Source organism: Crinia signifera, chromosome 12, assembly GCF_055691185.1.
Source record: "Crinia signifera chromosome 12, ASM5569118v1, whole genome shotgun sequence".
Taxonomy (NCBI): domain Eukaryota; kingdom Metazoa; phylum Chordata; class Amphibia; order Anura; family Myobatrachidae; genus Crinia; species Crinia signifera.
This window is the reverse complement of record NC_139228.1, coordinates 61,861,219-61,876,533: the sequence shown is the minus strand read 5'-3', so window position 1 is coordinate 61,876,533 and position 15,315 is coordinate 61,861,219. Positions and strand designations below refer to the sequence as shown.

General features: G+C 55.0%; 1 protein-coding gene across 1 annotated transcript in view; it reads right to left on the bottom strand.

Moving 5' to 3' along the window:
• Positions 1 to 241: 241 nt before the first annotated feature.
• Positions 242 to 15,315, bottom strand: part of CDC42BPB (CDC42 binding protein kinase beta) — a 145,534-nt gene continuing 130,460 nt past the window's right edge. The window contains exon 37 of the mRNA XM_083166071.1: positions 242 to 261. Coding sequence (XP_083022197.1) covers positions 242 to 261 — 20 coding nt within the window. The remainder of the gene's footprint in view (positions 262 to 15,315) is intronic.

Sequence of the window (15,315 nt, the reverse complement as noted above, 5' to 3'; positions counted from 1 at the left end):
TGAGGGGTAGGAGAGATGCGCAATGCACTCTCTTCCCCTCCAGCAACCTGTCTGACAGCAGGGGCCGCCGCTTACCCCCGAGCAGGTGGACGCCTACCCCTAGGGCTACGCGTACCACAGATTGGGAACCACTGATCTAGCTGTTCATTTAGCTCTGTTGATCTAGCTCTGTCCAGCTAGCTCTTTGTCTAGCTGTGCACCTAGCGCTGACAACTAGCTCTGTACATCTAGCTCTATACATCTAGCGCTGTTCAACTAGCTCTAATAGAAATAGAAAGAAAAAATACAGTTGGGCACTTATGCAGTGGCGTAACTATTTATTGGTTGCCCCCCGCCAGCATTTTCAGATGCCCGCCCCCCTTAGTAAAGCTCCCACTACCGCCGCCGGGACCGCAGATACTGTATACTTGTCTCTTGTCTGCAGTCCTGGCTCTCTTCCTGTCAGGCTTATTAATGAAACTGGAGCTCCTAATATGGCCGCCCCTAACAGCAGACGGCGGCCTCCTCTAGCATCCTCAAAAATGGTCTGCTGATAATGAAAAGGGACCTCACAAAATGGCTGCCCCCTGACAGGAGGAGAGCCGGGACAAGTAGATCTGCGGTTCCAGCGCTGGCGGTAAACAGAGGGGCGAAGTCGGTCGCATGTCCCGCGGCGGCGAACAGAGCAGGGCAAGGTTGGTCAGCAGTGCCGCGCATGATAGCCCCACAGACCCCCGGAGCCCACACTTAATCAGCACCTCCCCGCGACCGCGGGGCTATTGTTACGCCACTGCACAAATGTATATATACTAGGAAACTATTATTAATTTTAATTTATTAAAACCAAATCACAGATATCAAAGACAATACATAATACAACAAACATTGAAAAATGAAAAGAAAATTGCGTACATAATACCTAAAAATCGCTGAATTTCTAGATCACCCAGGGGTGACTGCAGAGCAATTGGTGTAACTTTTATAAGCAGTTCCAGCTGGAAATGGTATTACTCCATGCGCTAGAGTCCAGGTGGCCACTGGATGATAAGTAGTAAAGGTCAATGATTTACACACACACACGCAGCCCCAAGATGAAATTACTGTGTGTGGGTTTGTCACCACGAGACCCCGAGAGCATAAGGATGCGGGTATCGGTGTTCACAATACTCCTCTCCTCACTGCCAGATTTTTGTGCCTCTCGCTACCTGCACAGTAGTAGTAGTTTGTTTATTTATAAGGCGCCACAAAGTGTCCGCAGCGCCATACATAACAAACAAAGTCAAATTGCAAGGTAACGTACAGGGTGTGGTGATAAAATACAGCATAAATAAGGGTATAGCTGGTAGAACTAAAATCAGAGACCTAGACGTCGAGGAGACTGAAGATGAGGTAGAGGAAGGGAAGAACAGGGCAGGAGCACGGGTGAGGTAAAGAGGTAGGGTGAGTATGTGAGGAAGGAGGACCCTACTCACAAGAGTTAACATCCTATTGTTTTTTGTTCGTTCACCCACCTCCGTTTATCTAAGTAGGAAAGGATGGAGGGGTAGGGTAGACAGGATATGAGGAGCGAAAGAGTTTCGGAGGAGGAGGAATAGGCTAGTCAGAAGAAGTTGGTTTTAAGGGAGCGCTTGAAGGAGGGTAAGGGAATCAGAAAGCCTGATTAGTGGCGGGAGGTTGTTCCAGTGCAGGGGGGCAGCGCGAGAAGTTTTGAACATGGGAGTGGGAGGAGGTGATTAGGTGAAAGGACAGGTGGCTGTCGGCGGCGGAGCAAACAGGACGGGATGGAGCACGGATAGAGATCAGTGAAGAGAGGTAAGGAGCTGTGGAGGAGGAGAGAGCCTCAACAGAGCACACAAGGTCACTTCCAGCCTTCTCACTTGTCAATAAATGTTTGAAAAATGTATTCCCAGTTTCCTTTTTATTTCTGAGCCATTTACTTCATTATTTCCTGTATGTTTGTAATTGTTTTTATAATCATACCCTGGAATATTGTCTTTGAATTAAAAGTTTATTTAGCGGATTTTCTTTGTCATTAACAAATCTATGCGGCTGTGAGGATGAAGGGCACATAACTCAGTTTTGCAATTGGTAAGCCTGTATACAGATTTGTGCAACAAGAATATTTGCTAACCATATACTATAGATTTTTATTGAATTTCTAAATTTAGTTGGTGGCAGTTTTCATTTTTCCATGTGCTGGTGGTGATTTTTTCTATTGAGGCTGGTGTAGATTTGGTTGACTAGTCCAAGACACAAGCTGTGATAAATAACATGCACTACTCAACATTTAGAAATGTGACAAGCTATTTTTTATTTTTTTTTTATGGTCACATTTTATTATGAATGCCAGCGACGTGTGCCGGAGGCCAGAGACCGGAGGCCAGAGACCTAGACGTGTGCCGGAGGCCAGAGACCTAGACGTGTGCCGGAGGCCAGAGTCCTTTTCGTGTGCCAGAGACCAGAGACCTATTCGTGTGCCAGAGACCAGAGACCTATTCGTGTGCCAGAGACCAGAGACCTATTCGTGTGCCAGAGACCAGAGACCTATTCGTGTGCCAGAGACCAGAGACCTATTCGTGTGCCAGAGACCTATTCGTGTGCCAGAGACCAGAGACGTGTGCCAGAGACCAGAGACGTGTGCCAGAGACCAGAGACGTGTGCCAGAGACCAGAGACGTGTGCCAGAGACCAGAGACGTGTGCCAGAGACCAGAGACGTGTGCCAGAGACCAGAGACGTGTGCCAGAGACCAGAGACCTAGACGTGTGCCAGAGACCTAGACGTGTGCCAGAGACCTAGACGTGTGCCAGAGACCTAGACGTGTGCCAGAGACCTAGACGTGTGCCAGAGACCAGAGACCTAGACGTGTGCCAGAGACCTAGACGTGTGCCAGAGACCTAGACGTGTGCCAGAGACCTAGACGTGTGCCAGAGACCTAGACGTGTGCCAGAGACCTAGACGTGTGCCAGAGACCTAGACGTGTGCCAGAGACCTATTCGTGTGCCAGAGACCTATTCGTGTGCCAGAGACCTATTCGTGTGCCAGAGACCTAGTCGTGTGCCAGAGACCTAGTCGTGTGCCAGAGACCTAGTCGTGTGCCAGAGACCTAGTCGTGTGCCAGAGACCTAGACGTGTGCCAGAGACCTAGACGTGTGCCAGAGACCTAGACGTGTGCCAGAGACCAGAGACCTAGACGTGTGCCAGAGACCAGAGACCTAGACGTGTGCCAGAGACCTACTCGTGTGCCAGAGACCTACTCGTGTGCCAGAGACCTAGACGTGTGCCAGAGACCTAGTCGTGTGCCAGAGACCTAGACGTGTGCCAGAAACTAGAGACCTAGACGTGTGCCAGAGACCTAGACGTGTGCCAGAGACCTAGACGTGTGCCAGAGACCTAGTCGTGTGCCAGAGACCTAGACGTGTGCCAGAGACCTAGACGTGTGCCAGAAACTAGAGACCTAGACGTGTGCCAGAGACCTAGACGTGTGCCAGAGACCTAGACGTGTGCCAGAGACCTAGACGTGTGCCAGAGACCTAGACGTGTGCCAGAGACCTAAACGTGTGCCAGAAACTAGAGACCTAGACGTGTGCTAGAGACCTAGACGTGTGCCAGAGACCTAGACGTGTGCCAGAGACCAGAGACCTACTCGTGTGCCAGAGACCTAGACGTGTGCTAGAGACCTAGACGTGTGCCAGAGACCTAGACGTGTGCCAGAGACCAGAGACCTAGACGTGTGCCAGAGACCAGAGACCTAGACGTGTGCCAGAGACCAGAGACCTACTCGTGTGCCAGAGACCTAGACGTGTGCCAGAGACCTAGACGTGTGCCAGAGACCTAGACGTGTGCCAGAGACCTAGACGTGTGCCAGAGACCTAGACGTGTGCCAGAGACCTAGACGTGTGCCAGAGACCTAGACGTGTGCCAGAAACTAGAGACCTAGACGTGTGCCAGAGACCTATTCGTGTGCCAGAGACCTAGACGTGTGCCAGAGACCAGAGACCTAGACGTGTGCCAGAGACCTAGACGTGTGCCAGAGACCTATTCGTGTGCCAGAGACCTATTCGTGTGCCAGAGACCTAGACGTGTGCCAGAGACCTAGACGTGTGCCAGAGACCTAGACGTGTGCCAGAGACCTAGACGTGTGCCAGAGATCTAGACGTGTGCCAGAGACCTAGACGTGTGCCAGAGACCAGAGACCTATTCGTGTGCCAGAGACCAGAGACCTAGACGTGTGCCAGAGACCAGAGACCTAGACGTGTGCCAGAGACCAGAGACCTAGACGTGTGCCAGAGACCAGAGACCTAGACGTGTGCCAGAGACCTAGACGTGTGCCAGAGACCTAGACGTGTGCCAGAGACCTAGACGTGTGCCAGAGACCTAGACGTGTGCCAGAGACCTAGACGTGTGCCAGAGACCTAGACGTGTGCCAGAGACCTAGACGTGTGCCAGAGACCTAGACGTGTGCCAGAGACCTAGACGTGTGCCAGAGACCTAGACGTGTGCCAGAGACCTAGACGTGTGCCAGAGACCAGAGACCTAGACGTGTGCCAGAGACCAATTCGTGTGCCAGAGACCTAGACGTGTGCCAGAGACCTAGACGTGTGCCAGAGACCTAGACGTGTGCCAGAGACCTAGACGTGTGCCAGAGACCTAGACGTGTGCCAGAGACCAGAGACCTAGACGTGTGCCAGAGACCTAGTCGTGTGCCAGAGACCAGAGACCTAGACGTGTGCCAGAGACCTATTCGTGTGCCAGAGACCTAGATGTGTGCCAGAAACTAGAGACCTAGACGTGTGCCAGAGACCTAGACGTGTGCCAGAGACCAGAGACCTAGACGTGTGCCAGAGACCTAGACGTGTGCCAGAGACCAGAGACCTAGACGTGTGCCAGAGACCTATTCGTGTGCCAGAGACCTAGACGTGTGCCAGAAACCTAGACGTGTGCCAGAGACCTAGACGTCTGCCAGAGACCTAGACGTGTGCCAGAGACCAGAGACCTAGACGTGTGCCAGAGACCTAGACGTGTGCCAGAGACCAGAGACCTATTCGTGTGCCAGAGACCTAGACGTGTGCCAGAGACCAGAGACCTAGACGTGTGCCAGAGACCAGAGACCTAGACGTGTGCCAGAGACCTAGACGTGTGCCAGAGACCTAGACGTGTGCCAGAGACCTAGACGTGTGCCAGAGACCTAGACGTGTGCCAGAGACCAGAGACCTAGACGTGTGCCAGAGACCTAGACGTGTGCCAGAGACCTAGACGTGTGCCAGAGACCTAGACGTGTGCCAGAGACCTAGACGTGTGCCAGAGACCTAGACGTGTGCCAGAGACCTAGACGTGTGCCAGAGACCTATTCGTGTGCCAGAGACCTAGACGTGTGCCAGAAACCTAGACGTGTGCCAGAAACCTAGACGTGTGCCAGAGACCTAGACGTGTGCCAGAGACCTAGACGTGTGCCAGAGACCTAGACGTGTGCCAGAGACCTAGACGTGTGCCAGAGACCAGAGACCTAGACGTGTGCCAGAGACCTAGACGTGTGCCAGAGACCAGAGACCTAGACGTGTGCCAGAGACCAGAGACCTAGACGTGTGCCAGAGACCTAGACGTGTGCCAGAGACCTAGACGTGTGCCAGAGACCAGAGACCTAGACGTGTGCCAGAGACCAATTCGTGTGCCAGAGACCTAGACGTGTGCCAGAGACCTAGACGTGTGCCAGAGACCTAGACGTGTGCCAGAGACCTAGACGTGTGCCAGAGACCAGAGACCTAGACGTGTGCCAGAGACCTAGACGTGTGCCAGAGACCTAGACGTGTGCCAGAGACCTAGACGTGTGCCAGAGTCCTAGACGTGTGCCAGAAACTAGAGACCTAGACGTGTGCCAGAGACCTAGTCGTGTGCCAGAGATCTAGACGTGTGCCAGAGACCTAGACGTGTGCCAGAGACCAGAGACCTAGACGTGTGCCAGAGACCTAGACGTGTGCCAGAGACCAGAGACCTAGACGTGTGCCAGAGACCTAGACGTGTGCCAGAGACCTAGACGTGTGCCAGAGACCTATTCGTGTGCCAGAGACCTATTCGTGTGCCAGAGACCTATTCGTGTGCCAGAGACCTAGACGTGTGCCAGAGACCTAGACGTGTGCCAGAGACCTAGTCGTGTGCCAGAGACCTATTCGTGTGCCAGAGACCTAGACGTGTACCAGAGACCAGAGACCTAGACGTGTGCCAGAGACCAGAGACCTAGACGTGTGCCAGAGACCTAGACGTGTGCCAGAGACCTATTCGTGTGCCAGAGACCTAGACGTGTGCCAGAGACCAGAGACCTAGACGTGTGCCAGAGACCTAGACGTGTGCCAGAGACCTAGACGTGTGCCAGAGACCTACTCGTGTGCCAGAGACCTAGACGTGTGCCAGAGACCTAGACGTGTGCCAGAGACCTAGACGTGTGCCAGAGACCAGAGACCTAGACGTGTACCAGAGACCAGAGACCTAGACGTGTGCCAGAGACCAGAGACCTAGACATGTGCCAGAGACCTAGACGTGTGCCAGAGACCTAGACGTGTGCCAGAGACCTAGACGTGTGCCAGAGACCTAGACGTGTGCCAGAGACCAGAGACCTAGACGTGTGCCAGAGACCTAGACGTGTGCCAGAGACCTAGACGTGTGCCAGAGACCTAGACGTGTGCCAGAGACCTAGACGTGTGCCAGAGACCAGAGACCTAGTCGTGTGCCAGAGATCTAGACGTGTGCCAGAGACCTAGACGTGTGCCAGAGACCAGAGACCTAGACGTGTGCCAGAGACCTAGACGTGTGCCAGAGACCAGAGACCTAGACGTGTGCCAGAGACCTAGACGTGTGCCAGAGACCTAGACGTGTGCCAGAGACCTATTCGTGTGCCAGAGACCTATTCGTGTGCCAGAGACCTATTCGTGTGCCAGAGACCTAGACGTGTGCCAGAGACCTAGACGTGTGCCAGAGACCTAGTCGTGTGCCAGAGACCTATTCGTGTGCCAGAGACCTAGACGTGTACCAGAGACCAGAGACCTAGACGTGTGCCAGAGACCAGAGACCTAGACGTGTGCCAGAGACCTAGACGTGTGCCAGAGACCTATTCGTGTGCCAGAGACCTAGACGTGTGCCAGAGACCAGAGACCTAGACGTGTGCCAGAGACCTAGACGTGTGCCAGAGACCTAGACGTGTGCCAGAGACCTACTCGTGTGCCAGAGACCTAGACGTGTGCCAGAGACCTAGACGTGTGCCAGAGACCTAGACGTGTGCCAGAGACCAGAGACCTAGACGTGTACCAGAGACCAGAGACCTAGACGTGTGCCAGAGACCAGAGACCTAGACATGTGCCAGAGACCTAGACGTGTGCCAGAGACCTAGACGTGTGCCAGAGACCTAGACGTGTGCCAGAGACCTAGACGTGTGCCAGAGACCAGAGACCTAGACGTGTGCCAGAGACCTAGACGTGTGCCAGAGACCTAGACGTGTGCCAGAAACTAGAAACCTAGACGTGTGCTAGAGACCTAGACGTGTGCCAGAGACCTAGACGTGTGCCAGAGACCTAGACGTGTGCCAGAGACCAGAGACCTACTAGTGTGCCAGAGACCTACTCGTGTGCCAGAGACCTACTCGTGTGCCAGAGACCTACTCGTGTGCCAGAGACCTACTCGTGTGCCAGAGACCTAGACGTGTGCCAGAGACCTAGACGTGTACCAGAGACCTATTCGTGTGCCAGAGACCTAGACGTGTGCCAGAAACTAGAGACCTAGACGTGTGCCAGAGACCTAGACGTGTGCCAGAAACTAGAGACCTAGACGTGGGCCAGAGACCTATTCGTGTGCCAGAAACTAGAGACCTAGACGTGTGCCAGAGACCTAGACGTGTGCCAGAGACCAGAGACCTAGACGTGTGCCAGAGACCTAGACGTGTGCCAGAGACCAGAGACCTAGACGTGTGCCAGAGACGTAGACGTGTGCCAGAGACCACCTCGTGTGCCAGAGACCTAGACGTGTGCCAGAGACCAGAGACCTAGACATGTGCCAGAGACCTAGACGTGTGCCAGAGACCTAGACGTGTGCCAGAGACCTAGACGTGTGCCAGAGACCTAGACGTGTGCCAGAGACCTAGACGTGTGCCAGAGACCTAGACGTGTGCCAGAGACCTAGACGTGTGCCAGAGACCTAGACGTGTGCCAGAGACCTAGACGTGTGCCAGAGACCTAGACGTGTGCCAGAGACCTAGACGTGTGCCAGAGACCTAGACGTGTGCCAGAGACCAGAGACCTAGACGTGTACCAGAGACCAGAGACCTAGACGTGTGCCAGAGACCTAGACGTGTGCCAGAGACCTACTCGTGTGCCAGAGACCTAGACGTGTGCCAGAGACCTAGACGTGTGCCAGATACCTAGACGTGTGCCAGAGACCTAGACGTGTGCCAGAGACCTAGACGTGTACCAGAGACCTAGACGTGTGCCAGAGACCTAGACGTGTGCCAGAGACCTAGACGTGTGCCAGAGACCTAGACGTGTGCCAGAGACCAGAGACCTAGACGTGTACCAGAGACCAGAGACCTAGACGTGTGCCAGAGACCTAGACGTGTGCCAGAGACCTACTCGTGTGCCAGAGAACTAGACGTGTGCCAGAGACCTAGACGTGTGCCAGAGACCTAGACGTGTGCCAGAGACCTAGACGTGTGCCAGAAACTAGAGACCTAGACGTGTGCCAGAGACCTAGACGTGTGCCAGAGACCTAGACGTGTGCCAGAGACCTAGACGTGTGCCAGAAACTAGAAACCTAGACGTGTGCCAGAGACCTAGACGTGTGCCAGAGACCTAGACGTGTGCCAGAGACCTAGACGTGTGCCAGAGACCAGAGACCTACTCGTGTGCCAGAGACCTACTCGTGTGCCAGAGACCTACTCGTGTGCCAGAGACCTAGACGTGTACCAGAGACCTATTCGTGTGCCAGAGACCTGGACGTGTGCCAGAGACCTATTCGTGTGCCAGAAACTAGAGACCTAGACGTGTGCCAGAGACCTAGACGTGTGCCAGAAACTAGAGACCTAGACGTGTGCCAGAGACCTATTCGTGTGCCAGAAACTAGAGACCTAGACGTGTGCCAGAGACCTATTCGTGTGCCAGAGACCTAGACGTGTGCCAGAAACTAGAGACCTAGACGTGTGCCAGAGACCTAGACGTGTGCCAGAGACCAGAGACCTAGACGTGTGCCAGAGACCTAGACGTGTGCCAGAGACCTAGACGTGTGCCAGAGACCTAGACGTGTGCCAGAGACCTAGACGTGTGCCAGAGACCAGAGACCTAGACGTGTGCCAGAGACCAGAGACCTAGACGTGTGCCAGAGACGTAGACGTGTGCCAGAGACCACCTCGTGTGCCAGAGACCTAGACGTGTGCCAGAGACCTAGACGTGTGCCAGAGACCTAGACGTGTGCCAGAGACCTAGACGTGTGCCAGAGACCTATTCGTGTGCCAGAGACCTAGACGTGTGCCAGAGACCAGAGACCTAGACGTGTGCCAGAGACCTAGACGTGTGCCAGAGACCTAGACGTGTGCCAGAGACCTAGACGTGTGCCAGAGACCTAGACGTGTGCCAGAGACCTAGACGTGTGCCAGAGACCTAGACGTGTGCCAGAGACCTAGACGTGTGCCAGAGACCTAGACGTGTGCCAGAGACCAGAGACCTACTCGTGTGCCAGAGACCTACTCGTGTGCCAGAGACCTACTCGTGTGCCAGAGACCTAGACGTGTGCCAGAGACGTAGACGTGTGCCAGAGACGTAGACGTGTGCCAGAGACCACCTCGTGTGCCAGAGACCTAGACGTGTGCCAGAGACCTAGACGTGTACCAGAGACCTATTCGTGTGCCAGAGACCTGGACGTGTGCCAGAGACCTAGACGTGTGCCAGAGACCAGAGACCTAGACGTGTGCCAGAGACCTAGTCGTGTGCCAGAGACCTAGACGTGTGCCAGAAACTAGAGACCTAGACGTGTGCCAGAGACCTAGACGTGTGCCAGAAACTAGAGACCTAGACGTGTGCCAGAGACCTATTCGTGTGCCAGAAACTAGAGACCTAGACGTGTGCCAGAGACCTATTCGTGTGCCAGAGACCTAGACGTGTGCCAGAAACTAGAGACCTAAACGTGTGCCAGAGACCTAGACGTGTGCCAGAGACCAGAGACCTAGACGTGTGCCAGAGACCTAGACGTGTGCCAGAGACCTAGACGTGTGCCAGAGACCTAGTCGTGTGCCAGAGACCTAGACGTGTACCAGAGACCTAGACGTGTGCCAGAGACCTAGACGTGTGCCAGAGACCTAGACGTGTGCCAGAGACCTAGACGTGTGCCAGAGACCTAGACGTGTGCCAGAGACCTAGACGTGTGCCAGAGACCTAGACGTGTGCCAGAGACCAATTTGTGTGCCAGAGACCAATTCGTGTGCCAGAGACCTAGTCGTGTGCCAGAGACCTAGACGTGTACCAGAGACCTAGACGTGTGCCAGAGACTAGAGACCTAGACGTGTGCCAGAGACCTAGACGTGTGCCAGAGACCTAGACGTGTGCCAGAGACCTAGACGTGTGCCAGAGACCTAGACGTGTGCCAGAGACCTAGACGTGTGCCAGAGACCTAGACGTGTGCCAGAGACCTAGACGTGTGCCAGAAACTAGAGACCTAGACGTGTGCCAGAAACTAGAGACCTAGACGTGTGCCAGAGACCTAGACGTGTGCCAGAGACCTAGACGTGTACCAGAGACCTAGACGTGTGCCAGAGACCTAGACGTGTGCCAGAGACCTAGACGTGTGCCAGAGACCTAGACGTGTGCCAGAGACCAGAGACCTAGACGTGTGCCAGAGACCAGAGACCTAGACGTGTGCCAGAGACCAGAGACCTAGACGTGTGCCAGAGACCTAGACGTGTGCCAGAAACTAGAGACCTAGACGTGTGCCAGAGACCAGAGACCTAGACGTGTGCCAGAGACCTAGACGTGTGCCAGAGACCTAGACGTGTGCCAGAGACCAATTCGTGTGCCAGAGACCAATTCGTGTGCCAGAGACCTATTCGTGTGCCAGAGACCTAGTCGTGTGCCAGAGACCTAGTCGTGTGCCAGAGACCTAGACGTGTGCCAGAGACTAGAGACCTAGACGTGTGCCAGAGACCTAGACGTGTGCCAGAGACTAGAGACCTAGACGTGTGCCAGAGACCTAGACGTGTGCCAGAGACCTAGACGTGTGCCAGAGACCTAGACGTGTGCCAGAGACCTAGACGTGTGCCAGAGACCTAGACGTGTGCCAGAAACTAGAGACCTTGACGTGTGCCAGAGACCTAGACGTGTGCCAGAAACTAGAGACCTTGACGTGTGCTAGAGACCTAGACGTGTGCCAGAGACCTAGACGTGTGCCAGAGACCTAGACGTGTGCCAGAGACCTAGTCGTGTGCCAGAGACCAGAGACCTAGACGTGTGCCAGAGACCAGAGACCTAGACGTGTGCCAGAGACCTAGACGTGTGCCAGAGACCTAGACGTGTGCCAGAGACCTAGACGTGTGCCAGAGACCAGAGACCTAGACGTGTGCCAGAAACTAGAGACCTAAACGTGTGCCAGAGACCTAGACGTGTGCCAGAGACCAGAGACCTAGACGTGTGCCAGAGACCTAGACGTGTGCCAGAGACCTAGACGTGTGCCAGAGACCTAGTCGTGTGCCAGAGACCTAGACGTGTACCAGAGACCTAGACGTGTGCCAGAGACCTAGACGTGTGCCAGAGACCTAGACGTGTGCCAGAGACCTAGACGTGTGCCATAGACCTAGACGTGTGCCAGAGACCTAGACGTGTGCCAGAGACCTAGACGTGTGCCAGAGACCAGAGACCTAGACGTGTGCCAGAGACCAGAGACCTAGACGTGTGCCAGAGACCTAGACGTGTGCCAGAGACCAGAGACCTAGACGTGTGCCAGAGACCAGAGACCTAGACGTGTGCCAGAGACCAGAGACCTAGACGTGTGCCAGAGACCAGAGACCTAGACGTGTGCCAGAGACCTAGACGTGTGCCAGAGACCTAGACGTGTGCCAGAGACCTAGACGTGTGCCAGAGACCAGAGACCTAGTCGTGTGCCAGAGACCTAGTCGTGTGCCAGAGACCTAGACGTGTGCCAGAGACCTAGACGTGTGCCAGAGACCTAGACGTGTGCCAGAGACCTAGACGTGTGCCATAGACCTAGACGTGTGCCAGGGACCTAGACGTGTGCCAGAGACCAGAGACCTAGACGTGTGCCAGAGACCTAGACGTGTGCCAGAGACCTATTCGTGTGCCAGAGACCTAGACGTGTGCCAGAGACCTAGACGTGTGCCAGAGACCTATTAGTGTGCCAGAGACCTAGACGTGTGCCAGAGACCTAGACGTGTGCCAGAGACCTAGACGTGTACCAGAAACTAGAGACCTAGACGTGTGCCAGAGACCTAGACGTGTACCAGAAACTAGAGACCTAGACGTGTGCCAGAGACCTAGACGTGTGCCAGAGACCTAGACGTGTGCCAGAGACCTAGACGTGTGCCAGAGACCTATTTGTGTGCCAGAGACTTAGACGTGTGCCAGAGACCTAGACGTGTGCCAGAGACCTAGACGTGTGCCAGAGACCAGAGACCTAGACGTGTGCCAGAGACCTAGACGTGTGCCAGAGACTAGAGACCTAGTCGTGTGCCAGAGACCTAGACGTGTGCCAGAGACCTAGACGTGTGCCAGAGACCTAGACGTGTGCCAGAGACCTAGACGTGTGCCAGAGACCTAGACGTGTGCCAGAGACCTAGACGTGTGCCAGAGACCTAGACGTGTGCCAGAGACCAGAGACCTAGACGTGTGCCAGAGACCAGAGACCTAGACGTGTGCCAGAGACCTAGACGTGTGCCAGAGACCTAGACGTGTGCCAGAGACCTAGACGTGTGCCAGAGACTAGAGCCCTAGACGTGTGCCAGAGACCTAGACGTGTGCCAGAGACCTAGACGTGTGCCAGAGACCTAGTCGTGTGCCAGAGACCTAGAGGTGTGCCAGAGACCTAGACGTGTGCCAGAGACCTAGACGTGTGCCAGAGACCAGAGACCTAGTCGTGTGCCAGAGACCTAGTCGTGTGCCAGAGACCTAGTCGTGTGCCAGAGACCTAGACGTGTGCCAGAGACCTAGACGTGTGCCAGAGACCTAGACGTGTGCCAGAGACTAGAGACCTAGACGTGTGCCAGAGACCTAGTCGTGTGCCAGAGACCTAGACGTGTGCCAGAGACCAGAGACCTAGACGTGTGCCAGAGACCTAGACGTGTGCCAGAGACCTAGACGTGTGCCAGAGACCTAGACGTGTGCCAGAGACCTAGACGTGTGCCAGAGACCAGAGACCTAGACGTGTGCCAGAGACCTAGACGTGTGCCAGAGACCTAGACGTGTGCCAGAAACTAGAGACCTAGACGTGTGCCAGAGACCTAGACGTGTACCAGAGACCTAGACGTGTGCCAGAGACTAGAGACCTAGACGTGTGCCAGAGACCTAGACGTGTGCCAGAAACTAGAGACCTAGACGTGTGCCAGAGACCTAGACGTGTGCCAGAGACCTAGACGTGTGCCAGAGACCAGAGACCTACTCGTGTGCCAGAGACCTAGACGTGTGCCAGAGACCTAGACGTGTGCCAGAGACCTAGACGTGTGCCAGAGACCTAGACGTGTGCCAGAGACCAGAGACCTAGACGTGTGCCAGAGACCTACACGTGTGCCAGAGACCTAGACGTGTGCCAGAGACCTAGACGTGTGCCAGAGACCTAGACGTGTGCCAGAGACCAGAGACCTAGACGTGTGCCAGAGACCTATTCGTGTGCCAGAGACTAGAGACCTAGACGTGTGCCAGAGACCTAGACGTGTGCCAGAGACCTAGACGTGTGCCAGAGACCTAGACGTGTGCCAGAGACCTAGACGTGTGCCAGAGACCTAGTCGTGTGCCAGAGACCTAGACGTGTGCCAGAGACCTAGACGTGTGCCAGAGACCTAGTCGTGTGCCAGAGACCTAGACGTGTGCCAGAGACCTAGACGTGTGCCAGAGACCTAGACGTGTGCCAGAGACCTATTCGTGTGCCAGAGACCTAGTCGTGTGCCAGAGACCTAGACGTGTGCCAGAGACCTAGACGTGTGCCAGAGACCTAGACGTGTGCCAGAGACCTAGACGTGTGCCAGAGACCTAGACGTGTGCCAGAAACTAGAGACCTAGACGTGTGCCAGAAACTAGAGACCTAGACGTGTGCCAGAGACCTAGACGTGTGCCAGAGACCTAGTCGTGTGCCAGAAACTAGAGACCTAGACGTGTGCCAGAGACCTAGACGTGTGCCAGAGACCTAGACGTGTGCCAGAGACCTAGACGTGTGCCAGAGACCTATTCGTGTGCCAGAGACCTATTCGTGTGCCAGAGACCTAGTCGTGTGCCAGAGACCTAGACGTGTGCCAGAGACCTAGAGACCTAGACGTGTGCCAGAGACCTAGACGTGTGCCAGAGAATAGAGACCTAGACGTGTGCCAGAGACCTAGACGTGTGCCAGAGACCTAGACGTGTGCCAGAGACCTAGACGTGTGCCAGAGACCTAGACGTGTGCCAGAGACCTAGACGTGTGCCAGAGACCAGAGACCTAGACGTGTGCCAGAGACCTAGACGTGTGCCAGAGACCTAGACGTGTGCCAGAGACCTAGACGTGTGCCAGAGACCTAGACGTGTGCCAGAGACCTAGACGTGTGCCAGAGACCTACTCGTGTGCCAGAGACCTACTCGTGTGCCAGAGACCTAGACGTGTGCCAGAGACCTAGACGTGTGCCAGAGACCTAGACGTGTGCCAGAGACCTAGACGTGTGCCAGAGACCTAGACGTGTGCCAGAGACCAGAGACCTAGACGTGTGCCAGAGACCTAGACGTGTGCCAGAGAATAGAGACCTAGACGTGTGCCAGAGACTAGAGACCTAGTCGTGTGCCAGAGACCTAGACGTGTGCCAGAGACCTAGACGTGTGCCAGAGACCTAGACGTGTGCCAGAGACCTAGACGTGTGCCAGAGACCTAGACGTGTGCCAGAGACCTAGACGTGTGCCAGAGACCAGAGACCTAGACGTGTGCCAGAGACCAGAGACCTAGACGTGTGCCAGAGACCTAGACGTGTGCCAGAGACCTAGACGTGTGCCAGAGACCTAGACGTGTGCCAGAGACTAGAGCCCTAGACGTGTGCCAGAGACCTAGACGTGTGCCAGAGACCTAGACGTGTGCCAGAGACCTAGTCGTGTGCCAGAGACCTAGAGGTGTGCCAGAGACCTAGA